Raw genomic sequence first — 23,435 nt, forward strand, 5'->3', positions numbered from 1 at the left:
CAAGTGCTCTGCCAGTCTAAGTGACAATAATCCGGCTTCCTCTGCTTCTGAAATCTGTAACTGTGTTTTAATAGAACCCTTCAAACAAAACGCTGAAGGAAAATGTTCAGGAGAGAGGATTGAGGTCTTCCGTAGCTTGGTTCCAAGGCAATGCCTTTTTGTCCCTTTTCACTACTGTCTCAGTAAAAGGCTAGTCGTAAACTTGGCGGTCACGTACAGATTTGGTTTCTCCATGATTCTGAATGTCTTCATCCAATCAATAATCTGAGGAAGGTTAATTTTGGGACTGTCAATCCCTGTGTGGTCCATAGCTGGTTTCAGGGCTCTGTGGGTCCTGGGTACTTTCACTGTAACAATCTTTGCCACAAGCATTTTTGCTGAACAACCAATTGGCCCATAAGGCAATTTTGCAGTAGAAAATAAAATAATGAAAAGTAAAAAAAAGGACATCAGAAAAGGACACATTGAAACGTAAGAAGTAAATAACAAAATTATTTTGGTGGGGGAGGGTGTAGCTCGGTGGCAGAGTGCATGCTTAGCATGCACAAGATCCTGGGTTCAATCCCCAGTACCTCCATTAAAAAATAAAAATAAAAACAGATAAACAACCCTTAAAAAATAACAAAATTTGAAAAACCATTGGGAAATACAAAATATTTGAATACATTTAAGATATGTGTAGATTCACAGCAATACCGTGCAAATGACTGATTTTATCGTGTGGGTTGTACCTCAGCGTTGGTCTTCCAAGTCTTTTGTTCATAGTATTTTATACTTTTTTTTTCTTTTTTGCCTTGTGGATTCATCTCCTCATTTGGCATCACACTTTTTCTTTGTCGCTAACATTTCTTCCTTCATTAAAAGAGGTTTCAGTTTCCAAATGCTAGGGTGCATGTTTGTTGAGCTCATGTCTGTTGATAGATGTTCCAGAGTTCTGTGGGAAATGTTGGCTCAACTCTGCACCTTCGAGGCCCTTTGCCTTTTTCTCCTCCAAGGTGGCGTGCTTCAAAGTAAGCAACCAACTCTTGGGGTAAATCATCGTCATCTGTCAGCTGGGTAAAGCCATCAATAATGTCACGAATTGGAAGAAATGCTAACGCATTTCAAGGAGTGAAAATCAGATTGTCCAACCAAAAACTGTCAGCCAGTTACTCAATCTTTCATGGCGGAACTGTCTTACTACCAATTAATTATGCAACAAAAAGGTTTGTTGCAAAAATGCTTGTGACAAAGATGTTTATGACAAAGAAGCTTATGGTTTAAAAAAAAAACCAAACCTGACACGGTTCTATGAAATTAAGTGTTCATGAAGTTTTGTGTGTCCAAGCTTGTGGGCATTTTTATGGGGAAAAGGTCCACAGAACTTATCAGATACTCTAAGGGTCTGGACTCCCCCCTCTATCCCAAAGATCGAGAAGAAGGAGACTCAAAGATTTTCTGAGTTTGTGAGAAGTGATGGGAAATGTGGAGAGACACTTCTTAGCAGGCACTGATCTTCCACGTCACCTCGTGGACTTTCATTTCGTCATCTATAAAACAAGATGATGGGCTGCAGGTGTGTAGAAAAGCCCTCCATCCTTGCCTTCCAGAGGGGGATGGCAATAAATAATGCCTAAGCCAAAGCAAATCATGAAGAAGCAAGATGGGCATGTTTTCTAGTGATGGGGAGATAATGCGAAAAGAATCATTTTAAAAGAATTCTAAGTGGTTGCCATACAGAGCAGGAAAATGGCTAGTGAGCGTCAGGGATTGATATTTTGATTTTAAAAAAAAAAGCCTTATGGAACCATCTAACCCTTTAAACCATGCACAAGCATAATTTGAAAAAAAATTACCAATTGAATTTGAACATTAAAAACAAAATTAAAAATACTGAGGCAAAGAAATGAAACAGAACAACAACAAAAAATATGAGATTAAACCAGCTTAAAAAGAAGAAACAAGCAAAACCCTCTTTTAGCTTTGAAAAACCACCATTTGCGCAGGTAGGAAATGCCCAGCTGTGATAAGGGACCAGACTGCTGGTCAGGCACGTTTCACCGCCAATCAATTCCTGAGAGAGAGGAGATGGGAGCTGTACCCTGGGGGGCCGAGATCCTGGCAGCACTGGGAGAAGCTGGGAGAGAGGGACATAGGAGTTGGGCAGTCTCCTTGTTGTGATGTGTCCCCTGAGTCTCAGTTCGGGGTCTCAGGCTCCTTCTGGAGGTGAAGAAGGAGGTGTGCAGACCAGGGAACGAGAGCACGGTCCTGCGATGACTTACCTGCACCAAGGACTTTGATGTGTGAAGGGTGTGGAGTGGGAGGAGACCTCATTATACTCCTGGCCGAACCCTCCTCCACATGCCACCGCCCCTGGAATTCTCACTCAGATGAGGGGGACAAGCTTCCTCAAAGAAAATCTTTCTTTTTGAGATTAGCTTTCTCCTCCTTGTGTACTGACGAGAACAATTCTCCAGGCTGTGTTAAGAGGGAAAAAGCAAGACGCAGAACAAGTTTTCCTGTAGGCTAGCATTTGTGTGAAGAAAGGGTTGGGGGACAGAATACAAATAGGTGTCTGCAGTCCTACCGGGGAAGGTTCACATCTGCTGCTGAAACTGGCAGGCTCTAATGGAAGCAGGGAGGTTGGGTGATGGGAAGAGCTTTCACTGTATACCTTTTGGTGGCTTTTGGGTTTTGAGCCTTGTGAATTTATTACCTATTCAGATAATACAGTTTGGCTTCTCTAAGATGTCGGGGAGGCTTCTGATCAAGAAGCTCCCTCCCAAAACTCTAATTCAAAAAGACACACGCACCCCAATGTTCATAGCAGCTATTTACAATAACCAAGACGTGGAAACAAACTAAGTGTCCATCAACAGATGACTGGATAAAGAAGCTGTGGTATATTTATACAGTGGAATACTACTCAGCCATAACAAAGAATGAAATAATGCCATTTGGAGGGAAAAAAAGACACGAATGAACTTACTTACAAAACAGAGACAGACTCACAGACGTAGAAAACAAACTTATTGCTAATGGGAGGAGAGGGAGTTGGGGAGGGATAAATTGGGAGTTTGGGATTTGCAGATACTAACTACTGTATATAAAATAGATAAACAACAAGGTCCTACTATACAGCACAGGGAACTATATTCAATACCTTCCAATGGCCTATAATGAAAAAGAATTTGAAAAGGAATATATATGTATAAATGAATCACTATGCTATATACCAGAGATTAACACAACATTGTAAGTCGACTATACTTCAATAAAAACAAAAAAAAAGAAGCCCCCTCCTTCACCCCGGGCGCCCACGCAAAATCACTGCCCTGTGCTTTGCCTCCCCTGGGAGCACAGCTGCTCTGAGAAGCAGTTGTTCTGACCAGGGACTCTGAAAAAAATTTTGTTGTTGTTGTTGTTGTTAATAAGTGGTTTTTATTTTCTACTTTTCAGTCCTCTGTATTTCTTTTTCTTTAATTGAAGTACTGTCAGTTACAATGTGTCAATTTCTGGTGTATAGCACTATGTCCCAGTCATGCACATACATACATGTATTTGTTTTCATATTTTTGAAAAAGCCTTTTTAAATTATTATTTTTATTTTTTCTTCCAGTTTTATTGAGATATAATTGAGATACAGCACCATGTAAGTTTAAGGTGTACAGTCTAATGATTTGACTCACAAACATCATGAAATGCTCACCACAGTAAGTCTGGTGAATATCCCTCATCTCATATAGACACACAATGGAATAGAATTTTTTTCCTTGTGATGAAAATTCTTAGGATTTGCTCTTAATAACTTTCATATATAATGTACAGCAGTGTTAACTATATTTATCATGTTGTATATCACATCCCAATTTCTTATTTATCTTATAACTGAAAGGTTGTACCTTTTGACAGCTTTCATCCAGTTCCTCCTCCCCTCACCTCTGCCCCTGTTAACCACGATATATTTTCTTCCATGAGTTTGTTTTTGAAGTATAATTGACCTACAACAGTATGTTAGTTCCTATTATACAACATAGTGATTTTTTCTATACATTTAAAATATGTCACCATCTGAAGATATTACATAGCTATTGACTATATTCCCCACACTGTACATTTCATATTGATGACGTTTATTTTACAACTGGAAGTTTGTATCTCAATCTCTTTCACCTATTTCTTTCCTCTCCCCACCCTCCTGTCCTCTGGCAACCACCTCCTTCATCTTTGTATCTATAACTCTGTTTCTGCTTTGTTGTGTTTGTTCATTTGCTTTTATGTTTTTAGATTCCACATATAAGTGAAGTCATACAATATTTGTCTTTCTCTGACTGCTTTCACTTAGCATAATACCCTCTAGGTCCATCCATGTTGTTGCAAATGGCAAGATTTCATTCTTTTTAATTGCCAAGTAATATTCCACGGTGTGTGTATGTATATATATCACATCTTTTTTTGTCCATTCATTTTTTGATGGGCACTTGGGTGGCTTCCATGTCTTGGCTATTGTGAATAATGCTTCAATGAACATAGGGGTGCATATATCTTTTCTAAACAGTGTTTTTTTTTCTTCTGATAAATACCAGGGGTGGAATTGCTGGATCATATGGCAGTTCTGTTTTTAATTTTTTGAGGAACTTCTACACTGTTTTCCATAATGGCTGCAGAAATTTACATTTCCACCAATAGTACATGAGGGTTCCCTTTTCTCCACATTGAAAAAGTTTTAAGTTCTGAGTATCCACCTTTTTTTCAGTCTCACTCATTTAAAAATAAAATCTGTACTGTTTTCTCTAACTTGTTCCAGCTCAATTGTACTTACTTGCTTTGTTTTTTTCTTTGCAGGATCCAAGTGGACCTACTTTGGTAAGTAGAGATCTTAAATGCCTTTTTTGAAGAGATGGCTGTATTTAGCCGGAAATGTCTTGATCTGTGGCGATTACTTCGGGGGCGGAGAAGAGCAGTTCTGGTTTTGTTACAAGAGGGCACAAAATCCTCTCTAAAGAACTTCTCCGCACAGGCTGCGTACAGCTCTTTCTCTGAGCAGCTGAGCCTGATTTGTGCCTTCGAACTGCAAGTCATAGAGTTAAGGCGCCCAGATTCCTGCAAACCTCTCAGGTGAGGATGCCCAGCTGACCTTCAGACTGCAAGGGCCCTGGGCAGAAGGGTGCTTTTCTCCTCTTGCAGCTCTTCTCCTACGATAAGCAAAGAGTAAAAGCCTCCTTTCTGAAAGCTAGGCTCAGGCTCCAGAACTTACGCTGCCAGTGTGTCTAGAATTAACTTCTTGTTATTATGTTTGTAAGGAAGCAATGAACCAAGGGGTGATGGTCAGTCCTCAGTGAGAGAGGAATGCTTGGCTTAAGTGGGGCGACAGGGACATCGAGTGTGCAAAAGGGTTTCAAGACAAGCGGCTTGAAATCGGCTCAGCTGGTGGGTTGCAGTGAATGGGAAATCTGACCATCAGCTGGAGTGGGGGTGGGGGCCAAGCACCAGGGTCCACTGGTAAGCGCAGGAATGTTAATAATGTCTTGTTTAGGGACTGAGTCACAAGGGGTGTGCAAGAGAGATCGTTATCGTGAGCAGGAGGGTGGAAGGGGCCTCATTGGCACAGGAGGGGTGGTGACGGGCCGGGAAGTTGATTACTACAGTGGAAGCAGAATCAAGAGAAAGATCTGACTTAGATTTGCTAGTTAGCCCTTGGATGTTTGTTCGCCCAAGAGGCATAGAAAAGTCCCTGAACTAATCAACCAGCCACCTACAGCCCAAGATTTCCTTGTCTCCAGCATCTCACGCTCCATCACTGCTAACATCCCTTATATACTACTCTGTGCGAGGCACGTTGCTGAGTGGGTGGGTGATTAGAAGGGTAGGCTGTAGGCAAAACATCATCTGACATACATCTCAGAAATGTTCTCCTAGGACAGTCTACCCAAGCAATAGAAATAAAAGCAAGACTAAAGAAGGGTAGGCTGTGGTCTGTAGCTGGGAATGACGTAAAACTCGCAATTCAAAGCAGAATAGAACAGGTAATAATAACAGGTAACAAGTAAACGGTTCAGTGCTCTGCTGGTTCCAAGGAGGATGAGAGTGCTCGGGCTGGACGGTCAAGGAAGGCTTCCTGGAGGAGGTGGGTTTTCACCTGGACCTTGGAGGATGGGGAGGATTCAGTATGGTGGGAAGCAAGTGCTACTGGCCAAGCTGATGATGGCATCACAGTGAGTGGAGGCAAGAAAAAGCAGGATGGCGTTTGAGGGAAAAAAATGTAGAGAAGTTGTTACAGGGGAGGGATGACTCTAAGGTCAGAAAGATAGGTTGGGTCAAATAGGGGTGGCATGGAGGGGAAAGGCCAGGCTCTTCCACTTTGTCCCATGGATGGAGGGGCGGGGCAGTGTTTTTAGGAGAAGAGAGGGTTATGGGGGTGGAGGATGCAAGGGAGGCAGGAAGGTGTTTGGCTTTGTAGAAACCCCATTCTGTGCCTTAACGTCCAGTTTGCAGTGATGGCAGTAAGAGGGCAGGGCAGGGCCAGAGACCTGCCAAAGGAGGGATCGGCGGAGTCTGGGCATCGGGGCCCCTTGGGCAGGTTCAGTGTGTGGGAGGAGACGGGAAGCAGTGCAGGCGTGGAAAGAAGGCGGCACTCGGGCTCTGGGCCTTATTCCGTATGGTCTTGAGTAAACGCTGTGAGTCCCTGGGGGTCTCGCTTTCCCCCCACCTGGGGAAGGGGTTTCCAGATCAGTGTTCCTAAAATGTGGCTTCGGATCAGCTACATCAGAATCACCCAGAATGCTTTCCAAATATGCAGATTTCAGGGCCTTAGCCTGGACCTGGGGTGGGGGGGGGGGAACCTGAAAAACGTGTCTGTTTCAGGTGCTTCTTGTGCGCACTCTGTTAGAGAGCCTTTAACCAGGTGGTTCCCAGGACCTTTGCAGCCTGAGTCACCGGTAACTTGCCCCACCTCTTCTGCTGGCTTCCCGGGTAGAGTGGAGACACAAATCACGTCTCTCCAGGGCTCCCTGCCTCTGTGTGACAGCTCCCCGGGCAGAGTGAGATGGTCCCGGGGCACAGAGAGACACTGTGTCAAGATGTGGGAGGAAAATCTCACTGCCACGTAGGCATGACATGGTGTTCCCCGAGGGGGAGGGGGGCATCGACCGATCCAGAAGCATTTCTCCCTGCCCACTAGCGTTAGCCAGCCCCTCTCCCTCCTGCTCTGTACAGTTAGAGCAGCTGTTTGCTGAGGAAGCAGAGGGCAGAGCCTGGTGATGTATGACATGCATGGGGGTGAGCACAGAGGCTTTTTATTAGTGAAATGAGCGTACGTGATGTGGGGTCAGCCCTCGGTGGGGGCCAGTGAAGGAGGCTGGGTGAAGGACAGCTAAGGAGGCAGGCAGGCAGGCCCAGGCTGGCAGCAGGCACCCGTGTTGGCATCACACAGCTGAAGAGAGGGCCTGGCACAGGTGCTGGAGAGAAACGGTTTCCAAACAATACAGGCTGCACCGAATGGGGCAAGTCCAACCAAAGGCCATGGGCTGGTTTTCCCAGGGTGCAGACCTCAGCTGCTTTGCACGTAGATACCGCTGAGTCATCCTGCTCCAGGGGCCTCCCGTTTCCAGGAACACATGGTAGGACTTCTAGAAGCCCATAGAAAGAGAACTCTAGCCCCATCCCCCTCCGCACTGAGTCACTGGGCTGCCCTCCGGATGGCCCCCCGTGGAGACAGGAGGACCATCTGATAGCCAGGATGGGGCCGACCCTGCCCCGCGCACTCCTTCTGGGTGGCTGGAGCAGCAGCTGGGCCTGTGATGGGTTAGTGCCCCTCTGGAAATCAGTCCTAGTTCAGTCCTGCTGAGCCATCAACTCTGAAATGGAGGGTAACTGCCAGTCAGGCTGACGCGGGAGCTGAGGCTAAACTCCAGCCTGCTAAAGGAGTCTCTGCTGTTAGATGTCAGGATAGCAGGGGCCCTTACGGTGTGGAGGTGACTGGAAGGGGGCACGAGGGGGACTCTGGTCATGTTGAGTTCCTTGATGTGGGTGCTGTGTTCTGCTGGTGAAAATGCAGCAAGCTGACCACTGATGATACATGCACTTTTCTGTATGTATATTATATGCAATAAAAGAATTTCAAATCTCCAGCTGGCTGGGAGAGTCATCCTTACCCTGACTGAGTTTTTAGCTCTCCCACAAAGAAAAAACAACAGTAAAAAAGCCTCACTGTGTCCAAAACAACAGAGCAACCAAAAAGAATGACTATATCTAGCTAACGACCCAAGGGGAGGGGAGGGTATAGCTCACGTGGTAGAGCACATGCTTAGCACGCATGACATCCTGGGTTCAATCCCCAGTACCTCCTCTAAAAATAAATAAGTAAACCTAATTACTCCCCCCCCCCCCGCAAAAGAAACGAACAACTCAAGCACACGTCATGTGAGCAGAGTGGGCACCGGGCCACAGCTTTGTGGATGCCAGCCGATGCTCTGGTGATCCTTGAGCGTGAGCTAGCTCAGAAATACACAGATGCCACTGTCTGCTAGAGAGAGAAATAAGACAAACCTTCATGGGAGATGGGAAAAGGGAGCCAAGATTCGCTCCTGGAGGGTGAGCGAGTCCCACCTGTCCCCAAGTCAGGGCATCCAGCAGACCAGCCCCTCCATCCTGGAGCGGGGAGCTCTGGCAAACTGGTAGCTTAGCCTCGGGTGCACAGTACAGGGCTCAGAGGCCCTTCTGCCCAGCTTCTCAGTCATAGCTGGACAGCCCTGGGCTCTGGCCGGACTCCCTGTGACCAGGCATTGCCACCGCATTCCCCAAGCTGCTCTCCTTTCTTCCAAACAATTGATTCTCTGTCTTAAAGAATTTCCTTTGGGAATTAGGAAGGGATCCTTCCTTGGGACAAACCTCATTGGTTCTCCAGGCTCCCGCCTCCACCCGTCTTCTGTCCTGAATCTGCTAGAATATTAAGGTGATATCAGTAAACCATCCCTGGGGGTTGCAACATCCTTCCCAAGCTAGAACTAGACGTGGGATACATGGAAGGAAGCTAGGAGGAAAACCTTTTTATTTTCTATTTCTTCGTAGTAGATTTAGGCACCGTGTGCCCTCACACTCAAAGGCAGTATGAAAGGCAGACTAAGAGCTAAAGGGAGAACTGAAAACAGCAGTTAGGGAGCCTGTGCAATTAAAAGGCTGATTTCATTAAGGAGAGCTCTAGTCTCTACCAAAGGTAGAGGGCTGGCCAACTCAAAACACCCCAGCGACCTCTCCCCCATTCCTGCTGCTATACTAAGGGTGAATGAGAGGAGGCACGGAGCATTACGGGGGAGAGGAAGGGCGAGAACCAGAAAGGCCAGAACATGTTTTTCATACCAGGGATCTGAATCCACGTCCCTGTGTCTTGGGGATTTCCCCCGAGGCTTAGCAGTCCAACCCACTAGGATTTCTGACATCTGCACTGCAGTTCCAGTGACTGCTAATTGAAGTTGTGACATCCAGGGTCTGCCTGGATACGGCGTGGTCCACACACTCATCTTTCCTGGGTCGCAGAACTGAGGTTTGCGTGTTCTGGAAGATCTTGGTCTGCAGCTGCCAAACTGCCTGCATTTTAGTGTTCACAGCTGGCTTTTCCCAGCTGCGGGGAAAGCCAGAGGAGCTCGGGTGAGTTCCTAAAGGCAGGCAGAGTGTCCCGGTGAGGGGGGCAGGAGGGCGGGTAGGGGAGTAAGGGGTGGGGGAAACAGAAAACCAGGAGAAAGAAGGAGAAAGTGTACACAGCCCAGAGCCAGGCAGACCTCCTGGAAGTGTCAGCCAGGCCACTTTCTGGATGTGTGGCCTCAGGAAAAGCACGTAACCTCTCGGAACCTCAGTTTTCCCAACTACAAAATGGGAGTTGTAATAGCATCTATCTCAGCGGTGCCTGGATCGGCAGCATCACCTGGGACTCAGGACGCCCTTCCCCAGCGCTAGAACTACAAGTGAAGCACATGGACTTGGGCTGGGAGGGAAAACCCAAACGCTTCCCTTCCTGTCTTCAGCAGCAAGAAAAGCACCATGGCTGACTTTGTCAGAAAGGCACATGCTTGGGTACCTACAAATCAGAAACTCTGGGGCTGGGCCCAGCAGTCTGTTTGAACAAGCCCACCAGGTGATTCTTTTTTGGGAGGGGTAATTAGGTTTATTAATTTTGAATGGCAGCACTGGGGCTTGACCCCAGGACCTTGTGCATGCTAAGCATGTGCTCTACCACTGAGCTACACCCTCCTTCCAACCAGTGATTGAGCCCTGGTGAGGGTTAAATACGGTCCAGCAAGAGGCTCGCAGCGCCTGGTGCATAGTCAGCACTCGGTGTAGCTAAGCACCTTCTTTCCCTTCGCCTCGCAGACTTACGATGGAGTTACATTAGCTAGTGTGTGGGGAAAGGCTTACAAGCGCTACACTACCAAACAAACGTTGAGTTTTGTTAGAAAGGATCTGCTTCGTGCTTTTCTGAATTGCTTGAGGTTTTAGCAGCGAGGATGTATTCTTTTTATATCCTGAACAAATAAAAGGAGTTTCCTTTGTGAGCAAAAAAGAGATAGAGCCCCAAACACAAGGGCCTCCAAGCTCTTGTCCCAAGAGCCTCGCAGGCCAGAAAGCTCTTCCTCGCTTTGTCCTTCAGGCCAGGGTGGGGTTGGAGCCAGTCACCCTGGCACTTCCCTGGCGCCTGGGGACCAGACATCCGGTTCCACAGCCGTGGCCATGCAGCGGAAGTCACTGGAGCATCCCCTGCCTCCTGCCCCACCCGTGGAGCCTGGGCCCCACTCGCCCCTTTGCTTCTGGGCTGAGCCAGAAGTGGAGCTGGGAAGACAGTGGGGGCTGGGCGGCTGGGGCTCTGAGCTACCTAAGCCCAGCGCCAGGCGGGGACCCTGACCCACCGGGGCAGCGACAAGCCCTGGCACTGCAGGGTGGGCACTGGCAGGGGAGAGCTAGCAGCAGGTCTGGCCGGGTCCTCCATCAGGCCTCTGGCTGTGCTCAAACTTGCCCCCTCGGCTGGTCTCAAGCCCCAGGCATTCAGATGAGGGCAGGGCCCAGCCCTCCAGGAGCCAGTTAAAGCTCTTGGCAGCCCATCTCCAGCACCGGGAGAGAGGAGCCCGAGGCATAAACCAGCTCACAAGAAAGACTGAAAGCAAAAAGGCTGAAATCAGAGCATGTGTGAGAAGGCGCCCCAGGCAGACACTAGAAAGTCTGTTTTTCCATGAAAAGAATGGATGGGAGATTGCCTCAGCAGGCTCCTACCATCTCCTCAGAGGGAGCAAGGGCCCTCTTTCCCAGTCAGTTCCTGCCTTCCTCTTCAGGAGCAGCCCCGGGGGTAAAGGGTGCCCGCTCAGGAGCACAGCCAGACTCTTCCAGGGGCCAAGAAAGAGATCCAGCACCTGCTGTGGACAAAGACCATATTTCACTGATTCTCAGATGCAGCTTTTCTTTTTTTACATTTAGCATCTGTCGATGAAAAGTTAATCAGTTGACCTAAGAAAGAAATGGAAAATTTTATTTGAGCCAAATTTGAGGATTATAACCCAGAAAGAGCATCTCAAAAAGCTCTGAGAACTGTTCTGCCGGTTAGAAATCAAGGCAGAGTTTTGTAAGTTTTTTGAGACAGGGCTGTACATCAATCAATGACGTGTTACTGACAGTTGACATAACGGAGATCTAAGCGTCCACCTGATGGGCCATGCCACTCCTTACAAGCTCAAGTAGAAACGCTATCCTTTAAGGAGTCCTCTTGTTAATACCAGGAGAAAAATTGCTCCTTATGGTTGAGCAGGCACTCCTGCCGATGGGGGATCCATGATGCACATACGCAATGTACGGTTGGGGGAAAGAGGGGGCCGAAGGGCAGCAAAGAATTTTTTATATTTAAATTCTCTTGTCTTGCCTTAAAATATGAATTTTATTTCACACATCTCTGTAATTGGGATATGTCATAATCAGTGGCATCTGGAATCAATGAAATACAGTACCCGTTCCACAAATGCTCACCAAGAAGCACCCTGTTAGATGCCAAGAACACGAAGCAAGGAGCGGAAATGATTTGATTTCAGCAGTTAAATAGTGAAAATGGTGGCAGCAAAAAAAGTGTAAAAATAATGGCTAATCTGCACGCCGTTCGACAAAGCACATAGGAATGATGGGGACTCGTTAGATTTTGAACTGTAACTTTTTCCAATTTTCAGTCAAGCTGCAGTTCACAGTTCACTTACACTTTTTAGTGGTGTTGGGTCAGTATTATCAGTATTTGGAAACAAGTTAGCTTATTTTAGTTTACAGAAGTTTTTTTGAGAATCAAGCTTTCCAATTACCTGGCAAGCAGTTGATTTATACCAACCAGGAAGGAACAAATACGAGCTGCCACCTCCTTGTGTCTATAAAGGTTGACTCAGAACTGGCATCATAACTCTAACTAAAATGGTTCATTTAGTTTTTTAGATGATTTTGCAATCATTAACTTGTGACTAGGTCAGTTGTGTGACTTTTGGGCGAATTGGAGGAGATCCCACCCAGATCTTGTAAAGATGCCTGCGGTTAGTTTCAGGGCAAATGGTCACGTTGCCCCCACCTTCTGGAACAGTTGCCTCAGAAAGGGCTCCGTTATTATGATGAGAGTGAGATTTACTTCTAGCAGGCAACCGTGACATTGGCAAATGGTGCCTGGTGCTTTTGTTGGGAGGCCCCTCCTGTGTGCCCCATCTTCTACGAACTGCAGTGAGAAGTAGAGAAAGGAGAAAAGGTGACTCTGAAGGTTGTGGAACAAAGATGTTTTGTAGCAAGTCTGAGGCAGTCATGCAAATGTCTGCTTCCCCTTTTGGCTTTGGCCACCAGGAAGCCCAGAGGCAAAGTAGTGATTCTAACTTAACTGTCTCTTCTTTGACCTGCAAATCTGGAGTCTTCATTACCAGTGCCCTTTTAGTTTATAGGTATTTTTCCTGATCCTGAGCCAAAATGTTATACAAATAAATGTCTGGGATTATTATCTAGAGGGGACCTGAAGGTAATGGAACCCTATGTGTTCATCAGTCTTTTATTCTGCCTTCCTCCCTGGATACCATTGTTTAAAAGTTTTAACAAATAAATCTTTAATGAAATTGTTTTCTCCACTTGTTACTAATCAAAGACAGCTATAAAAATCAATCAAAGTTTCAGTTAGCCCAAGATAACATTTATTCCATATTTACTCTGTAAATACTCAGTGCCAAGTATTAGACTCTGCGCTAAGGAAATGATGAATAAGGCGTGGTCCCTACCACTGGGACTGGGAATCTGGGAGGAGACAGTGAATTAGTCAGGGCCTGACGATGCAGAGAGATGAAGCACGGAAGAGACGCCACTTAGTGCTTCAGGAAAGGATTAGACAGGGCTTCCTGGAGGAGGTGATGTCCAAGCTGAGACCTGCAGGATACATAAAGCTAGCCAGGCAAAGGGTAGGAGTTGCAAGGGCCTTTAGGGTAAAGGGACAGATTGTGCAATGGTCACCTAGGCTGGTAGATTCTGGGGACTACCAGGGATGTCAGTGAGGAGGGAAGGGGCTGGGGAGGTGGGCCAGGGCCAGAGAGCGAGGAGCTAATGATCCAGCTGAGGAGGTGGGACCTCATTCTGGAGGCAGCAGGGGACTGATGGAGCGTTTTTGGTTTTTTTTTTAATTGAAGTGTAGTTGATTTACAATGTAGGGTTAGTTTCTGGTGTACAGCATAGTGATTCAGGTACACATATATATATTCTTTTTCATATTTTTTCATTATAGGTTATTACAAGATATTGAATATAGCTCCCTGTGCTCTACAGTAGGACCTTGTTGTTTATTTTATATATTGTAGTGTGTATCTGGAGCGTTCTAAGTAGCAAACTGAGGCAATCAGATAAGCATTTTAGAAAGATTATCCTGGCTGCAGAATGGAGAGTGAATTGAGTGTGAAACACTGGAGGAAGGGGGACCAGAGGGGTGCAGAGATGGAGTAGGGGTCCTGCCCTGTTGATGTAACTCAGCCTGAAACGTGAACACCTAACAATGTAATTGGCCGGAACAGCCTGATGGTGGGTGAGTGCCCATCTCTGCTGGGCTCCGGGCGGTACTGAAATCAACATCCAGACTGCCACTGTTGCCCAGGTGGGACCCCAGTGGGGAGAGCTGCTGCAGCCAAGCCCCACCCCCATTCACAAAGGAGGCGTGGAAAACTCAGAGATGTCAAGTGCCCTAGGGCTGAGGAGCCGAGTGGGGGCTGAACTGCTGTCTCCCGGTTGCCCTTTTGTGCATTTGCCCCGCCATTTGGTGGATGCTCATTTTATGCCACACAGTGTGTATCCAACACGACATGTCACCGCATTGTGTAAAAGCCACTGAGGAAATGATTTCTTTTTAACTAAATAATACAGATTTGCCAGAAAGAAATTATGCCAAATGAACTTGCTTTACTTCCCTACATCAGCGTGAAAGCTTAGTGGTTAAAGAAAACACAATGGACTTCATATCTGTTGACATAAACATTTGATATGGTTCCTTGTGACACACTCATGGGAAATGTAGATCAAAGACCAGCAGGGTTGCTAGGAAAAAAAAAATCAATAGAATCCAATCACTGTTACTGTTGGCAGCACACGGCTGGGAGAGATGTCAGGGGTCCTCCAGGGACAGTAATGAATCAATACCCTTTTCGGATTCTTGGAGGTAGGATGGACAGCTGAAGGAGTGTGCTGGTTGGAATTGGGAAGATCAGAGTTAGAAGGAAGAACAGGGAATGGACAACACGTGAAAATGAAGAAGAAAAGTAGATCAGAGTGGGTGGCCCCAGGGGTCGAGTGTGGAGGGGGCAGGAAGCAGCCCCTAGTGAGGACACTGTGTGAGCTCAGCGCACTGCAAGACTGGAGCCCGGAGATTCAGGAAAGAGATGCATGTGCATTTACACACGCACACATGGGGGTGCACGCCCACATCCATGTTCACGGGTACCTACATTCTTAGATGTGCCCATACCCACACACACTCACACCTCCGTCTCCTACACCTTGAACTTGGAGTGAGCCGCCCTGCTGGTTTCTGAGCTACGGGAATGTGTGTTTGCGTCTCACTGCTTGCAGGATGCCAGGGTGAGATCTTAAAGCTGCCCCTCTGTACTTCCTTTTGGCAGCTCCCCAAGAGTCTCCTAGCTCTTGAAGAGCCTTTTGATGTAATGCTTACATGTTTCCACCGGCAGGATGGAGCAGGGAATGCCCCCCTACACTGAGTAAAGCCGAGCATGAAATGTGTGCAGGGAAGACTGTGTGTGCAAAGATGCCTGGTCAGAAAACTCATTACACCCTAGAAAAAAAACATTGAGAACTGCAGAATTAAATGCTCTCCCTTCACATAACTGCCTCAAGAACCACCGGTCCCTCTTGGATTAATAACCAAGCGCTCGCTCTCCAGCTAAGGCTAACTTGCCAGTTGCCATTGGAGAACGTTTTCCCTCCGTGGTGGTTTTTGAGCACGAGCTTGCTGCAAGCAGGGCAGTGTTCTAGGGCCTCCGAGGGGCGCTGGGGTGAGCAGGTGCCCTTTCTACCCTCAAGGAGAGTTATCTAGAAGGCGGACATAAGGCACAGCGTGTGCAGAGGGACCCCCTCCCCAAAGGGGCTGCCTGGGCAGAGGCACAGAGCCTCCCCAGGGGAGGTGCTCAGGAAACGTTTGTTGATTTTTTTTTCAGTTAGTTACAGGATCTATGTTAAACTGTCTTAAGGTACAAAACAAGCCAGGTGCGCCAAGGAAGTACAGCTTTTCCTGGTACAGTGGTCTGAAGGAAGTTTCTCCCATGGGTCTTTAGAACTCAGACACAGAATGATAAGGGTGATGGTATTTCTTTTCAGGCTTTTGCACTTGCTTCCTTTGGATTTCAACTCTCAGCTGGCTCTCAGCTATTAAAGGAATTGCATGCCACATGCTTTTATATTTCGGTCAAAGATTAAAGAAAAGGGGTCTAGGAAACTGAACTGAGCATCTATCCACCGCCCAACAGATACTACAGATTTTCTTGGAAACTTATCAGGTGCTGAGATGTTTGTCTTGGGTTTACAAACTCGCTCGGGAAAATTCTGTTGAGTGAATGAGGGAAGAACGGTTGGTTCCTCTATTTGCTTTTGGCTCTGGGAGTCAGGGAAGGCACCAGGGAAGGTGCTTGATCTGGGATGGTAGGATTTCAGAGATGAAGCCAGACTGAAACGAAATGCCACCACCACCATACGTATCTCATGAGAAGTAAAAGGAGACACACAGGGAGCCCTAGATTTGTTTTTTGGTGAGATGAAAGGTAGGACTTGGTCTACAAGGTTGGAAAACAGCCCTTAAGAAAGAAAGGAGGAACTGAGACCAGTCCTAGAAGGGCCTGGGAGCCAGCATGTCTTGGGAGTTCATCGTGAATAGACACTGATCTTACCCTACCACGTTTATTCTTCCCTGCAGCCCTGGGTACTGCTGCTGGGTACTGCCACTTCCATTTTGTAAGCGAAGCTCAGGGGATCTAAGAGATACAGTCAAGGTCAAACAGCCAGTGGGCGGCAGAGCTATGATTGGCAGCTTAGCCCACAGCTCCAAAACCCTTGACCTTCCCGCTGCACTTTGTGCCCGTCTGGAAGGGAGGCAGAAGTAGCCTGGGTGAAGCTCTTCAGGTGTGAGAAGAAGCAAAAGAAATAATAAGTTTTCTCCTTAAAAAGGAAAACCGAGGGAGCGGCTTTAAATAACAGCAAGAGTGCTGTAGGTTAGATATCAGAAAGGACTTCCTCATTGTGAAAGCTGGTGAGTGAAGAATTGGCTCAACATCAGGTCAACGTTTAGGGGCCAGTCAGCCTTCTCTTGAGTTCAGGGTCCCCCCTGGGTAACTGCAGAATTCCACGTCTTTCATCAGATTTCCTCTTTTTGTTATTTCCAGACCCCCCAGGAATGTTTACAAGGTCAATCCCCCCATTGCTGCTTCTCCCCTCTAGCTTGGGACCATTGCCGGGGCTCATCTGCTGGGCCCCTCTCGCCACCTCAGAACCGCTGCCACTGCTCATGCTCCCGACCCTCCAAAGGCTGCTGTGGGGGAGACCGGGGGGGTCAGGGCCGGAGCCCGGCCTTGCTGCTTCCTGGCCCTCTGACTTTGGGGAGGCCACCCAGCCTCTGTGCTTCAGCACCTCATCTGCTTAATGAGAACATAGGACCTCTGCTGTGGGGGTTAATCAGCACCTGTTAAGCACACAGAATGAGGACTGGTGAACTATGGCCCATGGGCCAAACCCAGTCCGACAGCTGTTTTTGTAAGTAACATTTTCTTGGAACACAGCTATACTCATCTGTATATTCTCTATGGCTGGTGTTTTGTTTTGACAACAGCAGAGGTGGGTAGTGTTACAGGGACCACACAGCTCACAAAGCTGAAAACATTTACTATCTGGCGTTCTGCAGGAAACGTTAGCCAACCTCTGATATGGAAGGATGCCTGGCATGTAGTAAGTGCTCACTGAGTGGTAGTTTTAAGAGAACAACAGCTCATGGGGCCTTGGAGTTTAACAAAATTTGGTTGAGTCCTGCGATGATACAGGCAACTACAGTAGGAAATGAAAATCTGACACAGGTACCTCTGTCTTCAGTCCTCCCCGAGGGCAACCATCATCCCTTCTCCCGGGAAACGTCCTACCATCATGTGGTAGGCACCCGGCATGCTCTACCGGCCTGGAGTCCTGTTTTTCTGCTTCCCTGAGGCCAAGCCTCCATTCCTCTTTCCTGCCCCAGGATGACTGACAGTGACAGCACCTAATTCTTTTCCAGAGAAACCTTCCCTGCAACGTGTGATCTGCTCCTTCCTTCTGCGTGGCCCAGACGAGGCAATCACAACAGTGTGGTTCAGGGCTTCCCAGCCTCTGCCCTGCTGACATCTGGGGCAGGATGGTTCTTTGTGGGGGGCTGTCCTGGGCTGTGTCAGATGTTCTGCAGCATCCCTGACCATCTCGTTTGCCTGCTAGATGCCAAGAGCATCCCTTGTTGTGTTGCCAAAAATGCCTCCAGATGTTGCCAGATGTCCCCAGGGGGCAAAATCACTCCTGTTGGGAACCACTGGCTTAGTCTGAAACAGCATCACAGGTAGGGCAACTGTGTCCCAGGCAGACAGCTAAATCCGTATTTAGAAAAACAGTCTTCTGGGCCAGGGCACAGACCGCTTCAAGATGCATCTAATTTGTATCACGGGATCGCTACAGAGGCGGCTTGGCATCTCAGCCTGAAGCGCCAGCACTCGGACTCTTACAGCCGGGGCTGTGCTTTCTCAGAAACGCTGGCTAGTTACCTGCCTCATGGCTGTGTCACCAAGAGGGCTTATCAAAGTGCTCCGTCCTACCCTCGTCAAGGACAAATTTCTGGTCCCTCCCCCAGAATGCAGAAACCACTTACGAACCCCCTACCTGGCTGCCCGTTACCACGTGCACATTTTCCAGCTTTGTGGGGTTTGACATCCTACTCCCCCTCAAGCGACAGGAAGAAACTGCTGGCAGCTTTAAAGTAACAGTTTATTCACTGATTCCCTTCCTCTTTCCACCAGTCCTTGATAATGCCCTTTGTGGGCTGGTCACTGGGGATGAGGGGCAAGCAGGACACGGCCCCTGCACCAAAAGCTGAGGGGCAAGCAGACGTGTAAACGGGTCATCACAGTGGAGCAGGTTAGGTGCTATGATCATGTGCGCTGGTGCTGTGGAAACGGGGCTGGGGCAGGAATTCTACCTTTGGGGGCGAGGGTGGCTGCCGGGGCTGCCCGAGGAGTTGATTCTTTAAAGATAAAGGGGCTAGCAGGGCAAGGAGAGTGCGTGAGTGTTTACACGCACAGGTAGGGTGCATTTTAGGGATGACGATGGCATTCCACTGCAGGCAACAGGGGTCCCGAACCAGATGAGAGTGCGGGGTGCAGTTAGAGAGTCTGGCAGTAACCTAGTGGGTGGAGTGGTGCAGGGAAAACATTCTCCCTGGGTCTGTGAGCAGAGGCTCTGACAGCTTTTGTTCCAGACTATCTTTTCAAGCATATTTATGTAACAGATCGTCTTATAAGATCGAGATGGTGTCTCCCTCCAGGGCAGAGAGCAGATCTGTTTGCTGTCCAGTAAAATAATGTCTCTCTTGGAGGCAGAGGTTGGGCAAATTTGCTAACTGCCCCCTGTAAACACTGGGGTTTGCTAAGCTGGAAGGAACGTGCATTACGCTGGGCAGTTTGCAAGTGCAGTGTTACAAGGCTCTCATTCCATAACGCTGTGGAACTGGGGCTCGGGAAACAGGCACTAATGTCACTATGCTAGCGCTGTGTTAAACTGTCCTTTGTCTCCGACTCAGGAGTCTCGTGTCTTCAGCCCCCATGAAGCAGAGGCAGGATAACTTGTTAGGCTGGGTGAAGTCTTAGCCCCCTCCCCCCCCCCCGTTTCTGACAGATGGAAGCGGGGAGAGCGAAGGCTGGAGAGTGGGGTGGGATGATGAGGGGCTTGTGGGCTGCACCCCAGACCTTGGGATTAATCCTGAAGTTTCCAGGAGTCACTGAAGAACTTTCAGCAAAGAAATGTCTGGCTCGGGGGTGCATTCGTGTGGGGAGGGGAGGGCTGCAGGCTGAAGGCGGCTATGCATTTGAGCAGAGCTATGCCAGTAGGGGCAGATGAAGGCCAAGTTTAAAAGAAATGTATATGGTCCTTGATAGCATTTTTCCCCCTATCTGGGAGTCAATTCAGATAACCCATTGCATTTACTTGTGGCACCTCGTTAGCTCCCTCATGCCCTTGGCGTTCCTGAAGCTTGTAGACCAGATATCACACAGACTGTCTCTCCATCTGGGTTGGTCAGAGGGTTTCTCATGAGATTCACGTTGTCTGTTCTGGGCATGAAGAGCCCGGAAGTGGTGCGTCCTTCACCGGGCTCTGCATCAGGGGCATGTGAGACATCAGTTGTCCCACTGTTGGTGATAATTTTGGTCACATGGTGACGATAGTATCTTATAGCTCCAGATAGCGCTCCATTTTACTGTTACATTTCCCCTTTTATACATCATAGATGATCTGTGGAAGATACTGTGAGATTGAGTGTGAACATTTGAATATTGATTATATATTAGACGGGAGTATTGTATTAATTGTTAAATTTCCTGACTGATCATTGTTCAGAAATAATAATGACAACATACATGTACGTGTATAGAGAGAGTAACAAAGCAGATGTGGCAAAAAGTGAGCAAACTAGTGATTCTAGGTGAAGAGTATATGAGAATTCATCATGTTATTCTTAGGAATTGCCTGTGTTTAAGTTTTTTTAAGTAAACATTTTTAAAAGACACCTAAAAGAGTAAAATTATGTCTCTAGGCATAGAAATGGAGGCCAAAGAAGAGGCGAGGAAGGTGTTGACTGTGATTCCCGGCTTTGGGTGTGGTGAGCAGTACCCTAGCTGAGATGGAGAACCTCAAAGGAGGTGGAGGAGGTTTTGGAGGGAGGACGATGAGGGCACGAGATAGTGGATGTGATTATTTTTCAAATTGTTTCCCCGTCTGCCTCCCCCTCCAGCCACGTCCAATTGCAAGAAGCCATGGAGCATCCAGTGGGCATGTCCAGCAGGCGATGGGTCTGGGGCTCAGGAGGAAACCCCGGGCAGGGCAGGGGTGGTGTTGAAGCCATGGGAGGGGCAGGATCACTCCAGCGGAGTGTGAGTGAGAAAGAAAGAGCCAAGGACAAAACCACGGGGGCAGCTGACATTAAAGGGCAGACAGCTACAGAGAGTGGGGCACAACTCAAACAAAGCAATGTCCCCAGAAACCTGGAGAAGAGGGGTTCAGAAAGAGTAGGGGGACTGGGAGCGAGGGCTGCAAGAAGAAAGAGGGCTGAAGAGTCTATTTGAATTCAGTGGGATGTGGGTCTGGAAATCAGAGCCCCCGAGCAATGAGGTCTGAGCGGGAAGTGGAGATGCCGAAGTGAGCGCTGTAGACAATCCTTATAGATGCTTGGCTGCCAAGGGGAGGCAAGGAATGAGAGCAGGAGGGAAGGGGAGGTACTTGTCCTAGTAAACAGATATCGAAAGTCCACAACTAGAAGCCCTGTTCAGGGCGGCATTCAACTTAGATTCCAGGCCAGTCCCTGACCTACTGTCTATCCGCCAAATCAAACCACAGCTCCTCACCCACAGCCTCATACTTTCAGCAAAGACGAGCGCTGAGAGGGTGGATGGGGAGAGGGCGGGAGACAAGAGCAGCTTTTTGCCGGCTGGAGGCGGCAGCCACGCCGACAATGAGAAGCACCTGTGACATTTTCCAGCCTCTCCCTCTGCCAGGAAAGGAGCCTGTCACCGAGGCAGCCCTGCTCACATTATTTGCTCTCCCACCAATTTTCTGTCGGTCCCAGGGAACATTGCTTCTTCACCTTGTACAGAACATGCCTTTATTATCACGATCATTTGAAGTTTTCCCTTTCTGTTCAGAAGCTTATTACAAATCATAGCCTCGTTTGCCCCCAGACCCTCGTTTCCAGGAAACCAGGCTGTATCATCTCCAACTTCCTCTCACACCAGCTCAGTTCACAGTTAATTTTCTAAAACCTGTACAGGAGAAACTCCAATGCTTTATTTCGCTCAACAACTTATTTTACAGAAGCTACCCAGAGTCAAATATTTAACCTACAACAAAAAGCAACCCTACGAATGGAGAGACAAATTATGGTATAGCCATACAATGGAATATTCCTCAGCCACAAAAAGGAATGAAATCCTGCTACGTGCTACAACATGGATGAAGCGTGGAAACACTATGCCATGTTATACCAAGAAGCCAGACACAAATTGTATGATTCCATTGATATGAAATATCCAGCAGAGGCAAGTCCATAGCGACAGAAAGTAGATTAGGGGTTGCCAAGGGCTGAGGGGGAGAAAGGGAAGTGGGAAATGACCCCTTAGTGGGTATGGGGTTTCCTTTTGGGCAGTGAAAATGTTCTGGAATTAAACAGTGGGTTTACTTCTGTTTTAAACAGAATTATTAAACACTTCACCATGGCTGTACAACATGGTGAATACGCTAAATGTCACTAATGATAAATTTATGTTCTATATATTTTACAATAAAAATTAATTTTTAAAAAAGCAATCCTACCTGGACACGGAGAGTGGAAAGCTGCAGCTCCGACCCCAGCGCCGGCAATCTGCTGAGGGCGTTCCTCAAGTTCTTCTTAAATTTGGCTCTCGATTAGAATCACCTGGGCAGCTGTTTAAAGCCTCCTGTATCTGGACCCCACCCAAGATCAATTAAACCAGATCTCAGAGGCTGGGGCCAGGGGCAAACTTAGAAGCTCTGGGAGACTCCAAGTGTGCAGTCAGGGCTGAGAAGTACTGTGCTAGACACGTGGTTCTCCAAGTGTGGTCCCAGACCAGAAGGACCACCATCACCTGGGAGGGCACTGGTTAGAAATGCAGGTTCTGGGACTGCGCCCAAAACCTTCTGAGTCAGAAACCCTGAGCGTGGGGCCCAGAAAGCTGTGTTTTAACACACCTTCCAGGGGATTCTGATGCGCACCAAAGTCTGACACCAACTCTTCTCAGTCTAGACCACGTGACATACAGAGTGTCCCTCAACCAGTGAGTGTTTACTGAGCATCTTACATAAATTTGCTTCTGTGATAAATGTTATGAAAATACAGAAACCTGTCGGCTCTCCTTAGACATTTTTGGGGAATATATATATTTTACTGAAGTATAGTCAGTTTACAATGTTGTGTCAGTTTCTGGTGTACAGCTTAATGCTTCAGTCATACATGAACAGATAGATATTCTTTTTCATATTCTTTTTCACCGGAAGTTACTACAAGATATTGAATATTGTTCCCTGTGCTATACAGTATGAACCTGTTGTTTAGTTAGTATCCGCAAATCTCAAACTCCCAATTTATCCCTTCCCACCCACTCCTCAGACATTTAGTTGGTTAGATTCTTGGAGAGGAAGTTGTACATTAAAATGAGATGAACCTTTTTATGGCTGAACAGTATTCCATTGTATGTACCACATTTTGTTTATCCATTCATCTGTTGGTGGGCACTTGGGTTATTTACGCCTTTTGGCTATTGTGAATAATTCTGCTATGAACCTTGGTGTACATAGCACACATAGTATCTGTTTGAGTCCCTGATTTCAATTCCTTTGAGTGTATACCTAAGAGTAGAATTGCCAGATCATATGACAATTCTATGTTTAACTTTTTAAGGAATCACCAAACTGTTTTCCACAATGGCTGCACGATTTTACATTCCCACCAGGAATGTTCATTTGGGATGATGGAAAGAGTTCTGGAAATGACTGGTAATGATGGGTGCACAACAGTGTGAATAGAATTAATACCATTGGATTCACTTTTTAAAATGGTAAAAAAAAAAAAAAAAGGTAAATTTTGCTTTATGTATATTTTACCACACACACACAAAAGATGAAAGGTGTGA

At 47.3% G+C, this 23,435-nt stretch overlaps 2 protein-coding genes across 5 annotated transcripts in view; one reads left to right on the plus strand and one right to left on the minus strand.

The window, feature by feature from the left end:
- Window positions 1-23,435, minus strand: part of APH1B (aph-1 homolog B, gamma-secretase subunit) — a 202,761-nt gene that overhangs the window by 111,945 nt on the left and 67,381 nt on the right. The window lies entirely within an intron of this gene.
- CA12 (carbonic anhydrase 12) overlaps window positions 1-23,435 on the plus strand; it is a 58,300-nt gene that overhangs the window by 2,863 nt on the left and 32,002 nt on the right. For all 4 annotated transcript variants that reach the window (XM_032480994.1, XM_006176435.3, XM_032480995.1 and 1 more), the window contains exon 2: window positions 4,825-4,845. In XM_032480994.1, the coding sequence (XP_032336885.1) occupies window positions 4,825-4,845 (21 nt within the window). The remainder of the gene's footprint in view (window positions 1-4,824; window positions 4,846-23,435) is intronic.

Source organism: Camelus ferus, chromosome 6 (genome assembly GCF_009834535.1).
Source record: "Camelus ferus isolate YT-003-E chromosome 6, BCGSAC_Cfer_1.0, whole genome shotgun sequence".
NCBI classification, from domain to species: domain Eukaryota; kingdom Metazoa; phylum Chordata; class Mammalia; order Artiodactyla; family Camelidae; genus Camelus; species Camelus ferus.